Here is an 18,927-nt window from a genome sequence, read left to right as displayed (position 1 = left end):
ATGATACAAAGGTAAGCAGTAAACTGACAGGGCTTTGGGGGAAAAACAATTATTTAAAAACTCTCTTTTTAGGGAACAAGTCATTGGTTAACAGCTTACAGCTGGGAGGGTGATTAGAGAGAGGATGCACGCTCACTGACAATTTTGCAAGGCTATAGGTGAGATTCATCATATCGGCATGTAGACGCCAGAGTAAACAACTTTAAGACGATCACAGTTACACTGACATTCTTGATTGATGTACAAATGCTTTGTTTAGCTTGGTGTTTTGCCAAGGCCTGAGCTGTTATTGTGAAGGGTTAAAATAATTTAACTGCCTGACCTGTGGCCTTAATTTAATTGCATTGTCCAAGTTTACAATGGCATTTTCCTGCTCATTTTTAAATATCCTTCCTTTTCCCTCCAGGGGGTAGCTGGTGAGACCAGACAAAAACAGCTGCATAAAAGCAGTACATCTGCAAGCTTAGGGTATTGTATATTGTTTGCTTTGTTGTACATATCACTGTTGGTTTTCTGAAATATTTAAACCTAAAACAATTGTGTCTTCAGCACAATCAAAACAGTGTTGAGAAACAGGCTAATTCCAATTTGTAACCTATCAGCTCTAACAAGTCTGGCCATTAGTTGACCTCTCTCATCAACAACAGCATGATAGTTCCAGCACAAGAGCTGGAGTTCTGCTCTGGTCTCCTGAACAAGGAAATGTTTGGCGCCTGATTGCTTCCTGAACTGAGGGCAGCCAAATACTTAAACTTAGAATACGACAAAGGGGTACAGCTGTAGACACTGTAATACAGTGCTTGGTCAATCTTTATACTCTTGAAGATTTTGTTTATGAGCACTAAGGAGCTGAACAAAAGACATGGCAGTTGTTACACATGAATGTCCAGACACTGTTACAGGTCATGACACAGAGACGAAGAACACCAACACAAAGAAGAAATCAGCGATTCCAAACAGAGGTATGTAGCTTTTTAAATGTGTCTGGTCTAATCTTAGCAGGCAAAGAGTGCAAGAAATGCAGAAAGGAAGAGAAAGTAATAACACATATCCTAGTACCCTAGAGTCAGTCAGCAACAAAGAATATTAAGTAAATGTCATTTTACAGAGTTTGGCAGGTCATGTCATGGATTTTGGGGAAAAGCTTTGAACAAGCTACCACCTAAATGGCTGGTTTCAAAGCAGTCAGGATGGAGGTTATGTGTAAAAAAAATAATAAACTGTTGTATTTGATCGTGATTAATTTCATACACATTAAGTATACTTGCTTACTTGCAAAGTATTTTGCTGACCGTAACATTCTAACAAAGCAATTTTGAGGTATGTGAACAGTTTGCAATGGGTATTGTAATAGGAGCGATATGAATAAATCAAGGTATAATACAGGTTAATTAGTTTGGCAGAAGATATTTGATTATTCTATTAACACCAATATGTTTAGATATTTTGTTCCAAAATTTAAGTAGTGCGCTTTTCCAGCAGTTTATTATCAGTGAACATACACATACCCTGATACAATAAGATTTAATATGCTATGTGCTTCAAATAGGTCAACAATGATTCATATGGTGGTTTCATTGTTACCTAGTGCATACGAAATGTTCAGTTAACATATTTTTTAAGGTGATATGTGAGTTGGTGATAAATTCCAGAATATTTTCTGGAGGGTAAGAGTTTGTTTCTTTTCAAATGTACAGCTTCAGAGAAACCTTTATTGATACAAATATGAGTGCCTTTGTGTCTATGTTTTAGCATTTCCCTTTGTGTTTATACCACATGATCTTAACATTTGTTCTTGAGTGGCAGACATCAAACTGTTACCTTCAAATTTGACTAAATCCACTTTTGTCACGAGTAGCTTTTTTATTTGGGTGGCCGATTTGCCAAGTTGCTAATTTAGAATTGTTTACTCTGTTGATTAGAATGTTTGTAACATTGTGGTCCAGTTTAAAAGTGGAATAGTGCTACAAAGCAGGATGTATGCAAATGATAACATTTGTTTTTAAACAAGGTCCATTCATAACATGCAATTGTTTAACTTGTTTATATAATTTTTCACTCAATTTCTGAAGAAAACAAATTAAGATTTTTGCATGTATTTACTGTGATAAGATGTGACAGTATTACTAGCATATCATCTTCAGTCTTAAACGACTGCATTAATCAATCAACTTTAATTTTTCAACTATTCCTTTGCATTCTTAGTATATAGGTTATTGGTCTTATTGTTCAGTTGTAGCTCCTTTAGTGAGGCTGCTTCACCCCAAGTGTGTATATCTTCCTGCTGCCGTCAGACTCCACGACCAGCACTGCTCCCAGCGGACCACATGCACACACACTTAAACTATAAACACATGTTCAGGGAATAGAGGTCCCTCAATGTAAAAATACAATGTGCAATGCCCCCCCATATACAATTAAGGGTCAGTTTGCAATTATCTGTAAATAATCTGTAAATAATATTGTAATGTTGTTGAGTTTTTTTACTTTTATTATATAAATTGTGTATATGTTGGTAATTTATCTACGATTTGCATCTGAGTGTCTTGCTATCCCTTTGCTGCGGTGACACTGTGAATTTCGCCACTGTGGGACTAATACATTATTATTATAATTATCTTATCTTATCTTATCTTAATCAGTATCAGCCCAGTGAAGATAAATTTATTATAAATGTGTAATAGATTGACTATAACATATTGATCTGCAATGCTAACTGCCGCTTATAGCAAGAAAAGGCTCTCATCTTATTTTACTTAAAAAGGGATTATTATTCTCTGATTAAATAAATCTTGTGCAGATTAACATGTTCATAAATACTCTGTCTTGTGAAAAAGCAGCTTTCACATTTCCCCCCTTAGTTTTAAAGCATTTAAGGAAACATTTATATATGTCATATATGGCCAAACCAATGGATCAAACCAATCGATTCAATTTGTGATCAAATGCCACATGTCAAGAATGAGACATAAATAAAAGAAATGACAGGAGAAAGAGAGAGAGTGCCTCAATATATTAGTTTTATTGTGAAGAGGGTCTGTAGAGAAATAACAATTACTAATTGTGAAAGTAATGCATATCTATATCTATTTCCCACTGCAGGGAGCAGACTTTACAGACTGGCTGCAGTGTTTCTGGGATTGCTGTGTGTTCTTCAGCTGACTGCTATCACACTGCTGTGGATCAAGAGAGACGAGTTAAAGACCAGTTATGCAAAACTGACTATAGAAAGAGACCAGTTACAAGCCAAATGCTCCCACCTGACTATAGAAAGAGACCAGTTACAGACCGGTTACAGCAATCTGACTATTGAGAGAGACCAGTTGCGGACCAGTTACAGCAGTCTGACTATTGAGAGAGATCAATTACAGGCCAGTTACAATAATCTGACTATTGAGACAGACAAGTTACAGAACAGATGTAATAACCCAACTAAAAAGAAAAACCAGTTACAACCCAGTTGTAATAATCTGGCTATAGAAAGAAACCGATTACAGGCCAATTATGCCAGCTTGGCCATAGAGAGAGACCTGTTAAAGACCAGTTATGCCAACTTGGCTACGGAGAGAGACCAATTACAGATTCATTGCACCAAATTTACTGTAGAGAGAGACCAGATACAAATCAGTTACAACAACTTGACTGCAGAGAGGGACCAGTTACAGATTAGTTACAACAACGTGACTGCAGAGAGAGACCACTTACAGATTAGTTGCAACAACGTGAATGCAGAGAGAGACCAGTTACAGATTAGTAACAACAACGTGACTGCAGAGAGAGACCAGTTACAGATTAGTTACAACAATGTGAATGCAGAGAGAGACCAGTTACAGATTAGTTACAACAACGTGACTGCAGAGAGAGACCACTTACAGATTAGTTACAACAATGTGAATGCAGAGAGAGACCAGTTACAGAGCGTTCACAGCAGACTGACTGCAGAGAGAGACCATTTACAGACCAGGTACATCGACCTGTTGATAGAAAGAGACCAGTTACAGGCTAGTTACAACAACCTAACTATAGAAAGAGACCAGTTACACACCAGTTACAACAACCTGGCTGCAGAGAGAGACCAGTTACAGACTAGTTGCAACAACCTGACTGAGACAGATGGCCTGCAGAATAAGCTCAGTATAGTGGGTAAAGAACCAATTTCTTTAAAATATGTACAATTTTATTTATTATGTATTCACATGGCTTGGTGGGTTATTTTCAGATGTATTTTGGACTGGAATACAGGTGACATGGAAACAATATTGGAATATTAAATCCCCCCATCTTTACATTCCTATTTTGTTTTGTTTAGCTTTGACACTTCTTAGTCTTTATTGCTGTTTTAATTGCTGCAATGAGAGTATCAGAGAGAGCTGTGTGCTATCATTCAAAGCTTGTTTGAATTAGTTTTTTTAATCTAAAGAAGTATTAGAGAAAATGTGATTCAACATGATTAGCTATGTGAAATAACCAATTCTGTTTTGACCTTTTTATGTGATTGTGATAAACATTAAAGCCCCTGTATGTACCTGTTATTTAAAATCTGGATTTGAGTTGGGCAGAATGAAATTTGTCTTAGGTGACATCTGTACCATCTCTATTATTGGCCATTGGTACGTTGCCAGGGAGCTTTTTCAGCTTTAAAAAAATTTATGAGAAACACATGTACACCTACACCAACATGCATTATCTAATCAGCCAACTGTGTGGAATCCATGTAACAAAAAAATAAGGGTGTATATACTGTGTTAAAAATATGTTTAAAAAATATGCTACTGCTAAAACATGACAAAAGGTTAAAGATTTCTATTTTTTAAGCTTACTTATTTATTTATTTATTTACTTTAAATTTCCACATTTTACAGTTTGAAAATACCAAGGTCTGTTCACTGATTTTCAATAATGTTTAGGGTCTGGGAACTGTGAGGGTCATGGCAAAACCTTCAGCTTGATGTTTTTGTTTAGGCTCAGTATAATTTTGTAAAGCCACCCTCTTTTCTTTTTCTGTTTTTTAAGACTGTGTGGTGTCTGCTTCCAGAACCTGCTGATATATAACTGAATTTATTCTGTTCTCCACCACTGAAATGTTTCCAGCACTGGTTGCAAAACAAAAATACAGCATGAATGATACAGCTCTGTGCTTAACACTTGAAGATGTGTTCCTTTAAAGATGTCTCAGGCTAAATTATGTTTTCTTTTAATGACTCTTTCAGGTGATTTGTGCAGGTGTCACAAAAATATTTTGCTTTATTTTTACATCTTTCCACAGCTTTGCAGGCATAAATAATAATAATAATAATAATAATAATAATAATAATAATTATTATTATTATTATTATTATTATTATTATTATTATTATTATATGATTATTTTATATTATATAATGTTATATTATATTATAATTCTATAGTTCTTTTTATTGTATACCCTTTGATAATTTATAGGGTATAGGATAGTTTGATATTTCATACCTAATGATAGTAACAGAAATTAGGAGTCCAAACTTTTGCTTGCAACTGTATATAGTTCTCAAATATGACACTGGTAAAAAAGTATTTCACAGCTGTACTATTAAAACAAAAATTTGAACATTTAAACTGTTCGCAGGGGCTTTAATAGTTCAATACTTATTGAATACAGTAAGAAGCAGACATGCCTTGCTGGCTGTAATGAGTAATGTAAGTGTTTGTGTTTGGTAATGTAATATACAGACAGTTTCACCAAGCAGGGATGGATATATTTCAACGGCAGTGTTTACCACATTTCTACTGAAAGGAAGAGCTGGACTGAGAGCAAAAAAAAATGTGAAAGTATACAAGGACACCTGGTGATCATAAACAGCAAAGAGGAACAGGTATGTTATTATGTTATATATATATATATATATATATATATATATATATATATATATATATTATGTACATGTAAAACATAACCATCTATTAAACAGTAAAACCTTTTTAAAAACATTTTTTTTGAGAAATGCTAAGCTGCTGTTTATGTCTCTTGCAAAATATCTATACCCAAAGCTACCAGTTTTACTAATGTTTGTGCAAATAAAGATCAGTAATGGATCTGTGCCTGTGAAGAAGACCTGGAACATCAAAAATAAACTCAAAGATAGAACTGCTCATGCTGTCCAGAATGGCAAAGCTACACTAATCAACTTCAATAATCATCCTCACTTCCCTTAAAAAAGCTGTTACTGATTTTGGTTATTGGTTAAAGGTAACGTCAAGATTGGAGATAGTCTTTAGTGGTCAAGCAGTTGAACTACAACAACACTGTTTTTATTTTGTTTGTATGTTTAAATCCAGAAAAATAATTTCTGCCCATGAGCTAAAAGAATGCCTGTTAAACCTACTATTTAGATCTACTATCTACTGGACCCTGGTAACTCACTCCAGGCTGTTATATATTTACTGGTGGCTATAAATATATGTTTGCATATTTGCATAGTCTACTCCCTTAATTGTACATGTGCAAAAGGTTTCTGTACACATGTTGATAAATGAGCTCTGGGTGCTTCAGTGCATGCAACATATGCTACAAACATCTAATTAATCTGGCTTTAAGTGACTTTAATAGCAAAATGAGTAAATATGAAATGGAAGTTTTTCATCATTTAGTGCATATTTGGTATTATTTTACCTCTACAGGACTTTGTGGATACTCTGAGTTCTTTCAGAGATGCTGATGTTTTTATTGGTCTGACTGACATGGACACAGAAGGGTCCTGGAAATGGGTGGACAACTCAATACTGTCCACAGGGTAAGAAATTAGGGAATTCAGTTCTGGTCATTAATCTCTTACTTTGAGTCTTTATTTAACAAAGCCTTACTATAAATGGAGGTTTTATATTGTGTAGATTTCCCCAAAAATCGAGACCCATGAAACAGGCTAATCTAACCCAGCTACATGCCCAGGCTTATTACATACTTAGGTTTAATATTTATTATGGAAGATTACAGTAATTCTCATTGTCACAGTGTACATTTCACACAGCACTAATGCAAGACAAGCACTGAACTAACCTAATGGACCAGTCAGTAACCTACAAACCGTGCACCTGATCCAATTGTTTTATACATTTTTAATCATGCAAACTTGAAGTGTGATTAAATTCCACCAGGACATTGTTTATGTGACTCGATGGAATAAACACATTGTAGCTTGTTTACACAAACATCAGTGGCATATATAAGGCTGCACCCTGCCCCTACCTCAGCTGCTTGGCCCCTACAGAATGCTAATTCTGGGGAATCTTTAGTGATGAGAAAATAAAACTATCACAAAGATGAAGAGTTTCTTTTGCAACACTTTATTAGGATAAATCTTTTGCAACTCGGAATTTCATGTATTGCGCTCTTTTTTTTTGCAATTCTTTTCCATTTTTGTGCTTTTTTTTACATGGGGTGGGGTGTAATAAAACCATAGAGTGGTGTGGCCAACTACTTGAAGGACCTTCCTATTTAGATTCAGTTGTCTGTAATTAGGGAACAGGCTTCCAGCATGTAATTAAGATAAGATAGTCCTTTATTAGTCCCGCAGTGGGGAAATTCCACCAATAATTGCACATGAAGCAGCGACTTCACCTTTCTCCTACCAATTCAGCTAATGCCAACATGAAAAAACTTAGCCAACCTGGACCACCTCACTTTCTGTAAAGTTATTTCAAGTGTTACTTGTTGTTAACTATACACTTCTTTAAAAAGAGGTCAAAACAGATGCTCAAACAAAAAAGAGGAGAATAAAGGGGGAAGTATTGCAGTAACAAAGAAGCATAAAACATGAAATGCAAAAAGATTATTCCTAAAAAAGGTTACCTAGAGAAAAAGGCATCACAACCTCTTTGTTTGAAAAATCTAAATATTTTTGCATCTCACTGAAACCAACTTAGCACTCCATGACTGTTGTAAACACACATATTGAGCTCTATTAAAGAAGTCTGCTACACAGGACAACTTAAATGTCATTGACAGGCTTCATCAAGTGCACAGATAATGGGACTTCCAATCATCATACGCGCTAACCAGAAGGTGTGGGTGACTGCAGGTTTGCCATCCCTGTGCTAAAGACGTCATCTGTGTTCTGCCTCAATGACTACCATTCTGTAGTACTCACCAGTTCTTTCAGTGGCTGGTCATGAAACACATACATAGCAGCCATTTCGGAAAATCAAAACAGAAAAATGCAGTTGACTTGACATGGTTAAGGGAAAACTCTTCAGGTTGGTAAATCTCAGGGACTAGGATTGTGTATCGTTGGTTAGTTGTATGACATGTATTGTCATTGTCTGTCTGTGTAACAACCTTTAAGGTATGTTAAGGGAAATGCTCACAAAATAACTATAATAATATAAGCAGCTTTGAGACAACATTTGTAGATGGTAATTTTATGGCCCGCCGGTGGTCCAAAAGTGTTATTACAAACTTCTATAACCAAGTTTGAACAGAAGTTACGAAATAAAATGCCTTTCTTCATTAAGGGATTAATACAAATAGTTTACCTTGATCCATCATTGAAGCTTCTTATCCTGTTACAATGGCATCTTTCTAAAGGTGGGATAAATTAGACAGTACATTAACATGGAAATGCTCACAAAATAACAATAACAATATAATTGGGAACAGTAACTGAAAATGCTGCATTGTATCCAATTCATTGTAAACTTTTGGAAAACACGCAGCTTTGACCTTACAAAATACCTTTCTTATAATGCCTGCTGGGTTCTCATTAGTCATGAGTCTAACATCTAGCATATAAATATCATCTGGCATTAAAATTATGATTGGATATTATGTGTGCAGCTTCAGCAACTGGGAGGAAGGCCAGCCCAACAATGGTGGATGGGCATTCAGGCAGGACTGTGCTGTAACCAGATCTCGACGTGGGAAGACATGGGATGATGTGTCATGCTATGAAAGTAACTACTGGATCTGTGAGAAAAAAACTCGCTTCTTAGATTATGACAGCAGTGCATAATCACTATTAATTCTACATGCTCTTTCAAACAAGTTCATCATCATTGTTGGAGTTAATTAATAAAAGCTATCTCCTTTTTAAAAATGAATGTCACGCATTGTTTAATTCTGTGTTTCTCAGTTGTTAGGGTCTTCCTCTAGTCCATCTCCTAGTTCACATGTAACATGTAGCAATTGTTCTTAGTAGGACATTTCCTGGTATGTCTGGCATTAGAACAGAAAACGCATGGACAATTTGAGACAGATTGATTTGAGAACCACTAGTACATTAATATGTAATCTGTACCTTTGTCATTATCATGATCAATGCCTGTGGGTGCACCAAGGATCTGCACTGGTGGTTAATCATTGGCACATCAACATCCATTTCCAGTTTCACCAGTACACATAGACACACATGTATGCAAACACAATTATATACATACAAATATCTGTATACATCTACATACTTCAAAACATTGTAAATGTAATACACATATAGGGGTGTTACCCCATAGTGTACCCTATACTGATTATTCCCTCATTACAAGTAAATATAAACTGATAAGATGATACCAAGAACAAAACTAAACTAAAGTGACTGGTACTTAGCAACTATTTACATATAATTAAGAATTCCCTTTTATTATAATTAAGTGGGTCTGATCTGGTTCTAAATTGTGGAACCTTTCTAGGTGAAATCAGGCATACATTTCAGATTACCTATATACCTAAAAACTGGATCCCAGATGGAAAGCAATTTCTTTCTGAACCCATAAGTGAGTATTTTGTCTTCTCCAATTGTATGATATGAATAAGATCACTCAAATAGATGCTTTGGGATGTTTTTTTGACTGGTCATTTTTTTTATACAGGAAGACAGATATTTTAATAGAATAAGCTTAAATCCACAATTGAAGTGAGTTTATGTGACAAGAACTATTAAAATATTTCTAAATGAGTGTTTGAATAACATTATCTTTGTTGATAATGAATGTGGGAAAGCTAAAAGGGATTAAGGGGTTAATTTGTCACTTGCAGTTGTTTTTGTCAGAACAATTTTCCCAATATTCCAAGTGGTTGCTATGGTTGTCACTAGGTTATTGCTAAAACATCCCATGTGATTGTAAGTATTGGTTGCTAGGCCTTTGTTAATAAGTGGTTGCTATCGTATGCCAGGTGTTGCTTGGATGTTGCTATAGTATCTTATGTGGCTACTATTGCTAGAAGGTTGCTATTTTATCTCAGGTGCTTGTAAAAGTGTTGCTAGGCTGTTGCTATACTGTCCAATATGAACAATATTGATATGTGTGTTGCTATTTTACCCCAGGTGGTTGCTAAGGTGTTGCTAGGCTGTTCCTGCAGAATCCGATGTGATTGCTAAGTTGTTGCTAGGTGGTAATATGGTGTTGTGTTTGTGCTGTGTGTGGAGTGTGCAGTGTGTGTTATAGATAGCTATAGATAAATAGCTAGCCAAACAGAAAAAGAGGGTTGTAGAGGGTTAGACAGACAGAGGTTCTGGAGACTCTAGTAATATAGTTATAGTGAGAGGGACATAGAAAGTGAGGCTTAAAATTAATAGAACGAAAGTGAAGAGCGGGTTCAAGCCAGTTTATACATGACAGTGACGTCACAGTGGCACATTAAATGTATATGGGGAAATTGTCCTAGTTCTCTTAAATATCTTAATAAGTATGAATAATAAAAAATAGCCTCTGTGACATTTATAAGACCTACACAATGATGTTTCCATCTTAAGCTGTTCTTGAGTTATTGATCCTGGAAGAAAAAGAAACCAAGAAAAGCAAGCAATGTAATAATAACTAGATATCCTGAAGGAAATATTAATGCTATTAAAGCAAAAATATTTTAAAAAATGTGAAATAAAAAATGAAAAAGTTAAAAAGTAGTGCAGTTCCTGCAGAAGCTGTAAGTGGGTGGGTTTCTAGGGTGAGGATAGAGCTGTGTCCAGAAACCTTTGCCCAAAAGATGTTTGGGACAAAAGCTCATTCAATACATTTTGTTAATAGAGCTGTGTCCATAAACATCTGGTGAAATGTAAGGTGCCACCACTTTTGCACAAAAGATGTTTGGGACAACAATCCAGTATGGCTGGCTATTAGATTTAGACAAGAATAGACAAGCGACAGTGGCTTGTTTTAGGGGAAAATTGTCCTAGTTGTTCTTTAATATCTCAACAAAAGTATGAAGCATTGAAAATAAAGTCATAGCCGCTGTGTAATTTATGGGACCTGTGCAACAAAGTTTGAACAAAGGTTCAGGTTGAGTGGTTCCCCGAGTTATTAATCCTGTAAGAAGAAGAAAAAGAAGAAGAAGAAGAAGACACCAAGGGATACACAATACAGTGCTTTGGTTTGCAATAATCATGCATAATAACATGACTTTAAACATCAAAAAGGACTTTTATTTCGAAACGCAATGCTAAGCTACTAACCCATGTGAGACTGTCTTGCTGTATCCCAAACTAACAGTACAACCAACCATATCTAATTAGTCAGTAAGGATGCCCCTAAGCGGAAAGACCTAATGCCATTGAGCTTAGGGAGTGGTGAGCTCCACATCATTAATTTAGTGGTGTGGAGCCCTCCGTTTTCTCTGGCAAGCCAATAATTTTCTAATTATTATGTTGCCATCAAAAAGAGCATTATTGTTTGCTTGTCCTCTTGCACATCTCCTGTATCTCAAACGTACTACATCATCATAACACAGCAGAAAAGCTAGAGCTCTAGGGTTTACAGGCCCAGAAAAGATAAGATTCTGGGGTCCACACGGCCAGAGAACAGCTGAAATTCTGGTGTCTACAGCCCACTTCCTAAGCAAGCCATTACCCCATTCTCCTCGGGGAGACCAGAAAAGAGTAGACTAGAAAAACATAATTAGGTGTGCGTGTACTGATTATTAAAATGATTAACGCTATTAAATGAGCAATGGACCACAAATGCAATGATGTCTTGAGCAGCAGAGTAAACCCAGTATTTCATATTAAAACTGTCAAAGTGGAGCCAAGTGGAACTAAATCCAATCCTATGTGTTCAAAGATACAGGTTAATTAAGTTTAGGGATAAACTGGACTAGTAATGGTGATTCACATTTGGAAATAGGATTATACTGAATTTGAGGCTAGGCTACTTGCCACAAATTTTATAAAAACAACAACAACTTGTATAATTTATGTGTTACTTGGGGGAAGGGAGTGGCTGAATCACATAATTAAAAAGTTTTGGGGTGTTTTGGGGTTCATTTATTGAGGCAAGCTACAAGCTGCTTGTAGTTCTGGTAAATAAACTGGTCAATATAATGGTCATAAATATGTTAAAACCACCTTATGAACAACAAGGGTAATTAACAAAAAGAATAGTGAAAAAAGATGTATTGTACTGTAAATAATATTTTTTTCCGAAATATCAGTAAACATCAGCACAGTAAAATAATTACATAAAAGCATATAGCAAAATGCATTAACACAGATTTATTAGCTACATTCATACATCAAAAATCTGATTTATGTAAACAAACTATACATACAAAACATTGACGTGTCCCTAAAAATGTTTTACTTGATTTTAACAAAGCTTTAACTTCTCTCAGTTTTTGTACAATTTATTAAATATTATTTTTATGCTGCAATACAAGAAATTTGAAAATTAAAACTTCCATAACTGAGTGGCTATAATATGATCAAAATCGCATGCTAAACTACATATAGCTAAAATATCCATTTTATTTTTTAATGTCGTGAGGTTGTTCCATGCCCATTAGTTTAGGTCCCAAATCAGTAGTACAATTTCATTTAAAACATTAAAGTCGAAAATCAGTATAACATCACTTTAACCTAGCTGGTTAAATTTTCCTCCTGAGTAAAGGATGAGTAAAAAGCCAGTGCACTGTTGGGGGGCAGCCGCCAGTGTGCCACTTGATTGGTCAAACGTTCTCCTGCTATCTGATACAAAAATGATTTAGAATCAGTAACATACATTTAAAGAGTGTCCATTTAAAGAGTGTCCTTCTATTAAACGTCTTTGCATCAGCAGTAAGTTTATCAGTCTGGTTTTGAAACGTGGTTTTGTAGCACGACTAAATAGCGTTAACATATTAGCATCGTGAGGATCTTCTAACTAGTAGTTTTAGTATTAGCTAGCTTAAAACTTTTGTGGCTTTACTGTCAATAAGCTTGTGTTTCTTGATGCATAATAGTTGGCAGCGTAATGCACGCTTGTTTTTGTTTTCTCAGACATTAGTTAATACGCTAAGAGCTAGCTGTTTATATAAGTTTTAATTTCAAGTACCGTTACTCTGATGCTAGCTAGTGCTTACAAAGATCAGCTTCAGCTTTCAAATACTTAGCATAGCTAGCTAGCGTATGTATTTGCAAATGCATCAATACAGGAGCGAATGAGCTGATTGAGTACTGTAAACAAACTTCTAATCTGAAATTAGTGTCTCATGATGGTTTGTCACTTTTTACCGAAATAAAGTTCCATGGCAACGTTTGATTCAAGTTCAGGGTTTCGGATCTTAAACATCTACTGCGCCAGTCAGGGATGGAGGTTGACTGCTCCAGTCTTCATTAGGTAATGAGTGTGAACAGTTGTAATGGGTATGGGCTTATTCTCTTTTTCAAGAGTACATAGAATATAAAACATTTTATTAAAGAAAAAAACCCTGAACAAACATGGAAAACACTGCATTATCAACCATAAATAAACATCTTTGACACCTGAGCCTTTTCACAATTTTTTGTGTGCTTTTTTGTGTGCAATTTATATCAAATTGGTGAACAGTCTAACTTTCTGTAGCTTGATGTTAGTCAAAGACCACACATATATATATAAATTTCATATTCATTGCTTAATTAAACACAAACTATGTCTGAATACTCAGCTGCTTAAATGAGTTTGGAAAAACGTTAAATGGTCTATTTGGCTTTGGAGGTGAAGTCTTTCTCCCTGCATGGAGGAGATTACCACCATACCACACTGTGTAGTAGAAAAGTGTGATAAGATCTCTCAAGGAACAGTTCAGATGTGAAAATAACTTTTAAATAAATAAATGAAAAACAGTTTATGGGTGACGGATGGCAAAAATAGCTTTGGCATCAAATTAGTTCATTATTTAATGTAGCATTATCAGATTACTGGGAGCATTCGTTTTTTAAACAATCCTTTCATTAATGTTGATCATGGGAAAAGTCAGTATGTTGGTAATGTTTTCACCAAACTAGGGCTGCACCTATTCATTGACTGTTGATTTAACCTAATGATGTTTGTGCTGATAAATTGAATGACTAATTTATTGATAATTCTAATAAGCTGTGTGTGTTGATGCACTCTCAATAACATTAATATAACCATAATAATAATAAAAAAGTGAATGTTTCTCTTAAAATTTCAATATTTTCTTTAGTCATCTTTTAAACACTCAAAATTCAAATTGCAATTAAAATTACTCTACTAGGTCATGAAGGGCTGAATAATTCTGAGACTGCAGTAGTTATTAAACGTGGCAATTTTTTGTTGAAGAAGCTGGGAAACACTTAGTAGATGTGTTGAGTTATTTAATTTGTTGTTTGATTGCCCTATTGCAAACAGTTGGAAGTTGTTAAAAATGTTACTAATAAACCTTATTTGCAATGGAAGTTCTAGAAGAATAATTCATTTTGATTTGATCTATGCAAGGCATTATTTTTGCAACAAAAACTACCTCCCCACCATACCATAACTGGTTCTCCCAGTCTACGCGGTGGATGTAGTTTTGGATCAGCATGAAGTGACTTTGACAAGGGCCAAATTGTTATGGCTAGGTGACTGGGTCACAGCATCTCAGAAATGACTAGATGTATGGATCCCAATGCTGAATACCTGTCAACTGTGACAAGATGAGAGATCAATCATTAACTGGTGATAGGGTGTTTGGAGCCCAAGACTGCTAAATCTTCTCCAAACACAATCAGAATGGTTACTGTGGCTAGTTCTATTAATTCTGAATGATTGCTATGGGAGTAATGTTTATCACCACACAGTGCGTTGTAGCCTTCTGCATATGGGTCTATGTAGCCAGTCATCTTTCTGCTAACCCTTGTCAACTATTGAAAGTGCCTATAATGGACACACAAGTGTTTAAACTAGGCCTAGCAATGGAATAAGGCAGCCTGCTCCAGTGAGTGTTATTTTGTATAACATGGATGGAGGGGGTACATGCATGCCATTTTACCTGTGGGATGCACTTGAACAAAATGTCCAACTAATTTTCCTAACAGAATTAGGTGTATTGCCTTGGTCCCAGATACCACAGACCACCTTTGGAGATCTTGTAGAGCGAGCTGTTAAGGTGGCAAGCAAAAACTAACAGCATTTTAGGCAGGTGGCCATAACATTTTGGCTCATTTATGTGTATATTGCTATTTGGAAATACCTTCTGCAACATTAAAGATGTTTCCACACAAATAGCACACAATGATTTCTGCTCTTTAGGACTGCAACTAACAAGAATCAATTATTCAGATTATGAATGGCTCATTTATGGAATAACTCATGAGATTTAACTTGTGGTTGTTTTATGCATTTGCTAACTGACAATAAAGACCATATGAATGAATGAACTCTAACTCTATCTCAACTATAGTCAAGGATGTACAAAGTAGCAGCAATAAAACAATAAACATTAATCAGTTTTCCCTTAGTTTGTATTATTAGTTTTTCCGTATTATTTGCAGATCAGCAAAAAAGAAAAGAGGAAGACAAATGTGAGACACCAATGTCTTATTTTGCATTACTGCTACATTTGTATTTCTTAATTATTTTGACAGTCTGTTTATATGGCTGTTTATATGGGAAACATTCATGATGTGCTATAATCAAATACTGTATAAAAAAACTATTAGAGGTTAGATGCCAAATAATATTCACTCGCTTGATGCTGACAAAACTTAATATTTTGCCCAGTAATGTTAAGAACATTAAAAATGAGTTTTGATGGTTGCTTTGTTGTCTTTGTGAAAATAAAATTTTTCAGTTACTATTATTGTACAGTTGTCAGGTTCAGGAATATACAGACCGGTGAAGAAATGATTGCACGTCTGTATTGTATGTATCAAAATTGGATTACAGTAATGCTGGTTGGATGCTTTAGTGATATTCTGAGATCCCACAGCAGCAGTAGTTTTAAATTTAATGTTAAGAAAACTGTCCAGATTAGACCTGTTTTCACCCACCTGCCACATACTGGTTACATTTGTATTGATTTATTATTATGTTTACATATAAAGCAATAGCTTTTGTAGTATGTGACTAAACATTTTTTTCTTTTCTTCTGCAGACATATTGCCTCACTTCTCCTGCGCCCAGTGTTCATTTTTCACTTACATCTGGAGAGCTTTAAATGTTAAAATATGGTATGCAAAAGCCATAATCAGCACAGGTCATCTGATTCTCTCCACATTAACACATCTCAGAGACTAATGCAGGAAAACATAGAAAAACAAAAGAGAACTCACCACTGCTCTGAGTGTGGAAAGAGTTTTAATCAAAAGGGACATTTCAGAGTACACCAGCGCATTCACTCAGGAGAGAGGCCATATCACTGCTCAGACTGTGGGAAGAGTTTTGCTGTGAATAGTACTCTCCAAAGACACCACCGCATTCACACAGGAGAGAGACCATATAACTGTTCTGAGTGTGGAAAGAGCTTTAATAGAAAAAGTCACCTCCAAGCACACCAGCGCATTCACACAGGAGAGAAACTATTTAACTGTCTGGTGTGTGCAAAGAGTTTTATTGACAGACGGAATCTTAAAATACACCAGCGCATTCACACAGGAGAGAAATCGTATCACTGCTCAGAGTGTGGAAAGAGTTTTACTGACAGACGCAATCTCCAAATACACCAACGCGTTCACACAGGAGAGAAACCATATCACTGCTTGGAGTGTGGGAAGAGCTTTACTGTACTCAGTAGTCTTCATATACACAAGCGCATTCACACGGGAGAGAAACCATATTACTGTTCAGAGTGTCGGAGGAGTTTTAGACATAGTGGTGCACTAAAAAAACACCAGCACCTTCATACAGGAAACGAAGCATAACAGAGTATACAGGAGTTGGACATCTACACTGTACGTGAACATGTATTTTGTTCTATGATGTCTAAATAGAAATTCTTTATCATTTTGATTGGGGTGAAAACTGTCCAGTTGCAGTTTTTACAAGTGTATTTACAATGTGGACGCTCTCTAGTCTTACTAATGCATATCCTGGAGAAATATTGTCTCAACATTGTATTCTTCCAAGACAGACATTGCATTTGTCCGCATCACACTTTGGGGCTCTAAAGGCTTTTGCTTGTACGCTAAAAACATGTAATGAATATGTTATATTCATTACACGTAACAAGTACCTGTAACAAGTAACATTTCAAGCCCTTTTTTTATCAGTATGGCTTATAACTCATGGAAATCAGAAATACAGTATCTTAAATTATTAGAATATTTCATAAGATCAAACAAAAAAGAATGTACAATACAGAAAAGTCCACAGTCTGACAATATGCTTATTTATACACTCAGTACTTTGTTAGGGCTCTTCTACTGTAGTAAGTCCAACAGTATTGGTAGATTGTAGAAATATTTAATTCATTATGATAGATTATCTTTTTCTTCTTTTTTTTTTTTAATATTGTATGTTTTTTTGAGTGTTAATTATCAGATGTTTAAAGTATTATACAATATCATGCTAGAAGACTTTTTGGTTAAAATTGGTTTTGCCCAAATGAATGTTAAGTTCATATTGAACACTTATTTCATTTGTTTATTTCAGCATTGGAAGACATTTTTTACTTGACTTTTGTAGTCTATATTTGGTAGATAATCCTGAAGAGCACAACCGGCCTCATTCTGTCTGCTAGTCAAAAAGGAGTGACAAAAAACAAAACAAAAAAAAAACAAAAAGATTTTTCAAGACCAGCTTTTACTAGTAGCTGGATTCTAATGGTTCAGTGTTGTGTAGTCAAAAATCTGGTCATGTACATAAAAACATGCCCTATGATGGACTCACTAACATTCTCTCTCTTATTCTTCTACAGTCTGACAATATGCTTATTTATACACTCAGTACTTTGTCAGCGCTCCTCTACTGTAGTAAGTCCAACAGTATTGGTAGATTGTAGAAATATTTAATTCATTATGATAGATTATTTTTTTCTTCTTTTTTTTTTTTTATATTGTATGTTTTTTTGAGTGTTAATTATCAAACGTTTAAAGCATTATACAATATCATGCTAGAAGACTTTTTGGTTAAAATTGGTTTTGCCCAAATGAATGGGCTAACTGTGATGCCCTGCTAGATTTTTTTTTTTTGTTGCTGTGAATATTAAGATCTTCCTGTTTAAAACAATTTTTTTAAATAAAAAAAGTTTAAATGTTTCCAACAAGTGAATGACTTGTGCAATCAAATTATATTCTGATGCTAGCAATGTTTACAATTATAAAATTCTAAAGCAGTTACAGTTCATAAACATTACGTAATATGCTCATTTAATTACTCATTTGCATTAGTAAAATGCAAGATTTTAAAGGCAAAATATATGTGAACTACTATATTTATATTTTTATATTTATACTTATAGTAAAATATTTGTGAACTACAGAAAGATATAATACATTTTTCAAAATGATCTTTGAAATAACATTTTACATGTTTTTATCAGATTTCAGCATTGGTTTTATCATTTCAGAAACATTTCAGCATTTTTTAAAAGGCAGATACATTTTTTATTCTAAAACGTAATAAAAAATGCAACTTTATTACAAAACAAAGCTCTAGTCTTATCTATCTCAAAAACCTTGATTGGCAAAGTAGGTCTAAGGCATGCCATCAACTGTGATTAAAAACTGTCAGCTAAATCACATTTCCAAGACCAAACCAAACAAGCAGAGTGATGTTTTTGTACTT

The 18,927-nt window shown here is 35.0% G+C and overlaps 2 protein-coding genes across 2 annotated transcripts; both read left to right on the top strand.

Annotated features, from left to right (window-relative positions):
* The first annotated feature begins 475 nt into the window (after nucleotides 1–475).
* On the top strand, nucleotides 476–9,068 carry LOC140546542 (uncharacterized). The gene is made up of 5 exons (XM_072669896.1): nucleotides 476–962; nucleotides 3,103–4,143; nucleotides 5,710–5,852; nucleotides 6,658–6,770; nucleotides 8,810–9,068. The coding sequence occupies exons 1-5, from the start codon at nucleotides 863–865 to the stop codon at nucleotides 8,982–8,984; spliced, it is 1,572 nt and encodes a 523-aa protein (XP_072525997.1). The 5' UTR covers nucleotides 476–862; the 3' UTR covers nucleotides 8,985–9,068.
* Nucleotides 9,069–9,788: 720 nt separating this feature from the next.
* Nucleotides 9,789–18,398, top strand: LOC140546547 (uncharacterized). Its single transcript, XM_072669901.1, has one exon. It carries the CDS (start codon nucleotides 16,371–16,373, stop codon nucleotides 17,061–17,063), a length of 693 nt encoding a protein of 230 aa, XP_072526002.1. The 5' UTR covers nucleotides 9,789–16,370; the 3' UTR covers nucleotides 17,064–18,398.
* The last annotated feature ends 529 nt before the right edge of the window (nucleotides 18,399–18,927 follow it).

The sequence above is a fragment of the Salminus brasiliensis genome, chromosome 24 (assembly GCF_030463535.1).
Source record: "Salminus brasiliensis chromosome 24, fSalBra1.hap2, whole genome shotgun sequence".
Classification (NCBI taxonomy): domain Eukaryota; kingdom Metazoa; phylum Chordata; class Actinopteri; order Characiformes; family Bryconidae; genus Salminus; species Salminus brasiliensis.
The sequence above is the reverse complement of the archived record's forward strand: the minus strand, read 5'-3'. Positions and strand labels throughout refer to the sequence as shown.

What these genes read in the sequence shown, in the direction of transcription:
- LOC140546547 (XM_072669901.1), top strand. Translation starts at nt 16,371, where the DNA reads ATGGTATGCAAAAGCCATAATCAGCACAGGTCATCTGATTCTCTCCAC.
- LOC140546542 (XM_072669896.1), top strand. Translation starts at nt 863, where the DNA reads ATGGCAGTTGTTACACATGAATGTCCAGACACTGTTACAGGTCATGAC. An exon ending in TAAACAGCAAAGAGGAACAG is followed by an intron (nt 5,853 to 6,657) that starts GTATGTTATTAT and finishes TTACCTCTACAG; the next exon opens with GACTTTGTGGATACTCTGAG. An exon ending in AACTCAATACTGTCCACAGG is followed by an intron (nt 6,771 to 8,809) that starts GTAAGAAATTAG and finishes TTATGTGTGCAG; the next exon opens with CTTCAGCAACTGGGAGGAAG.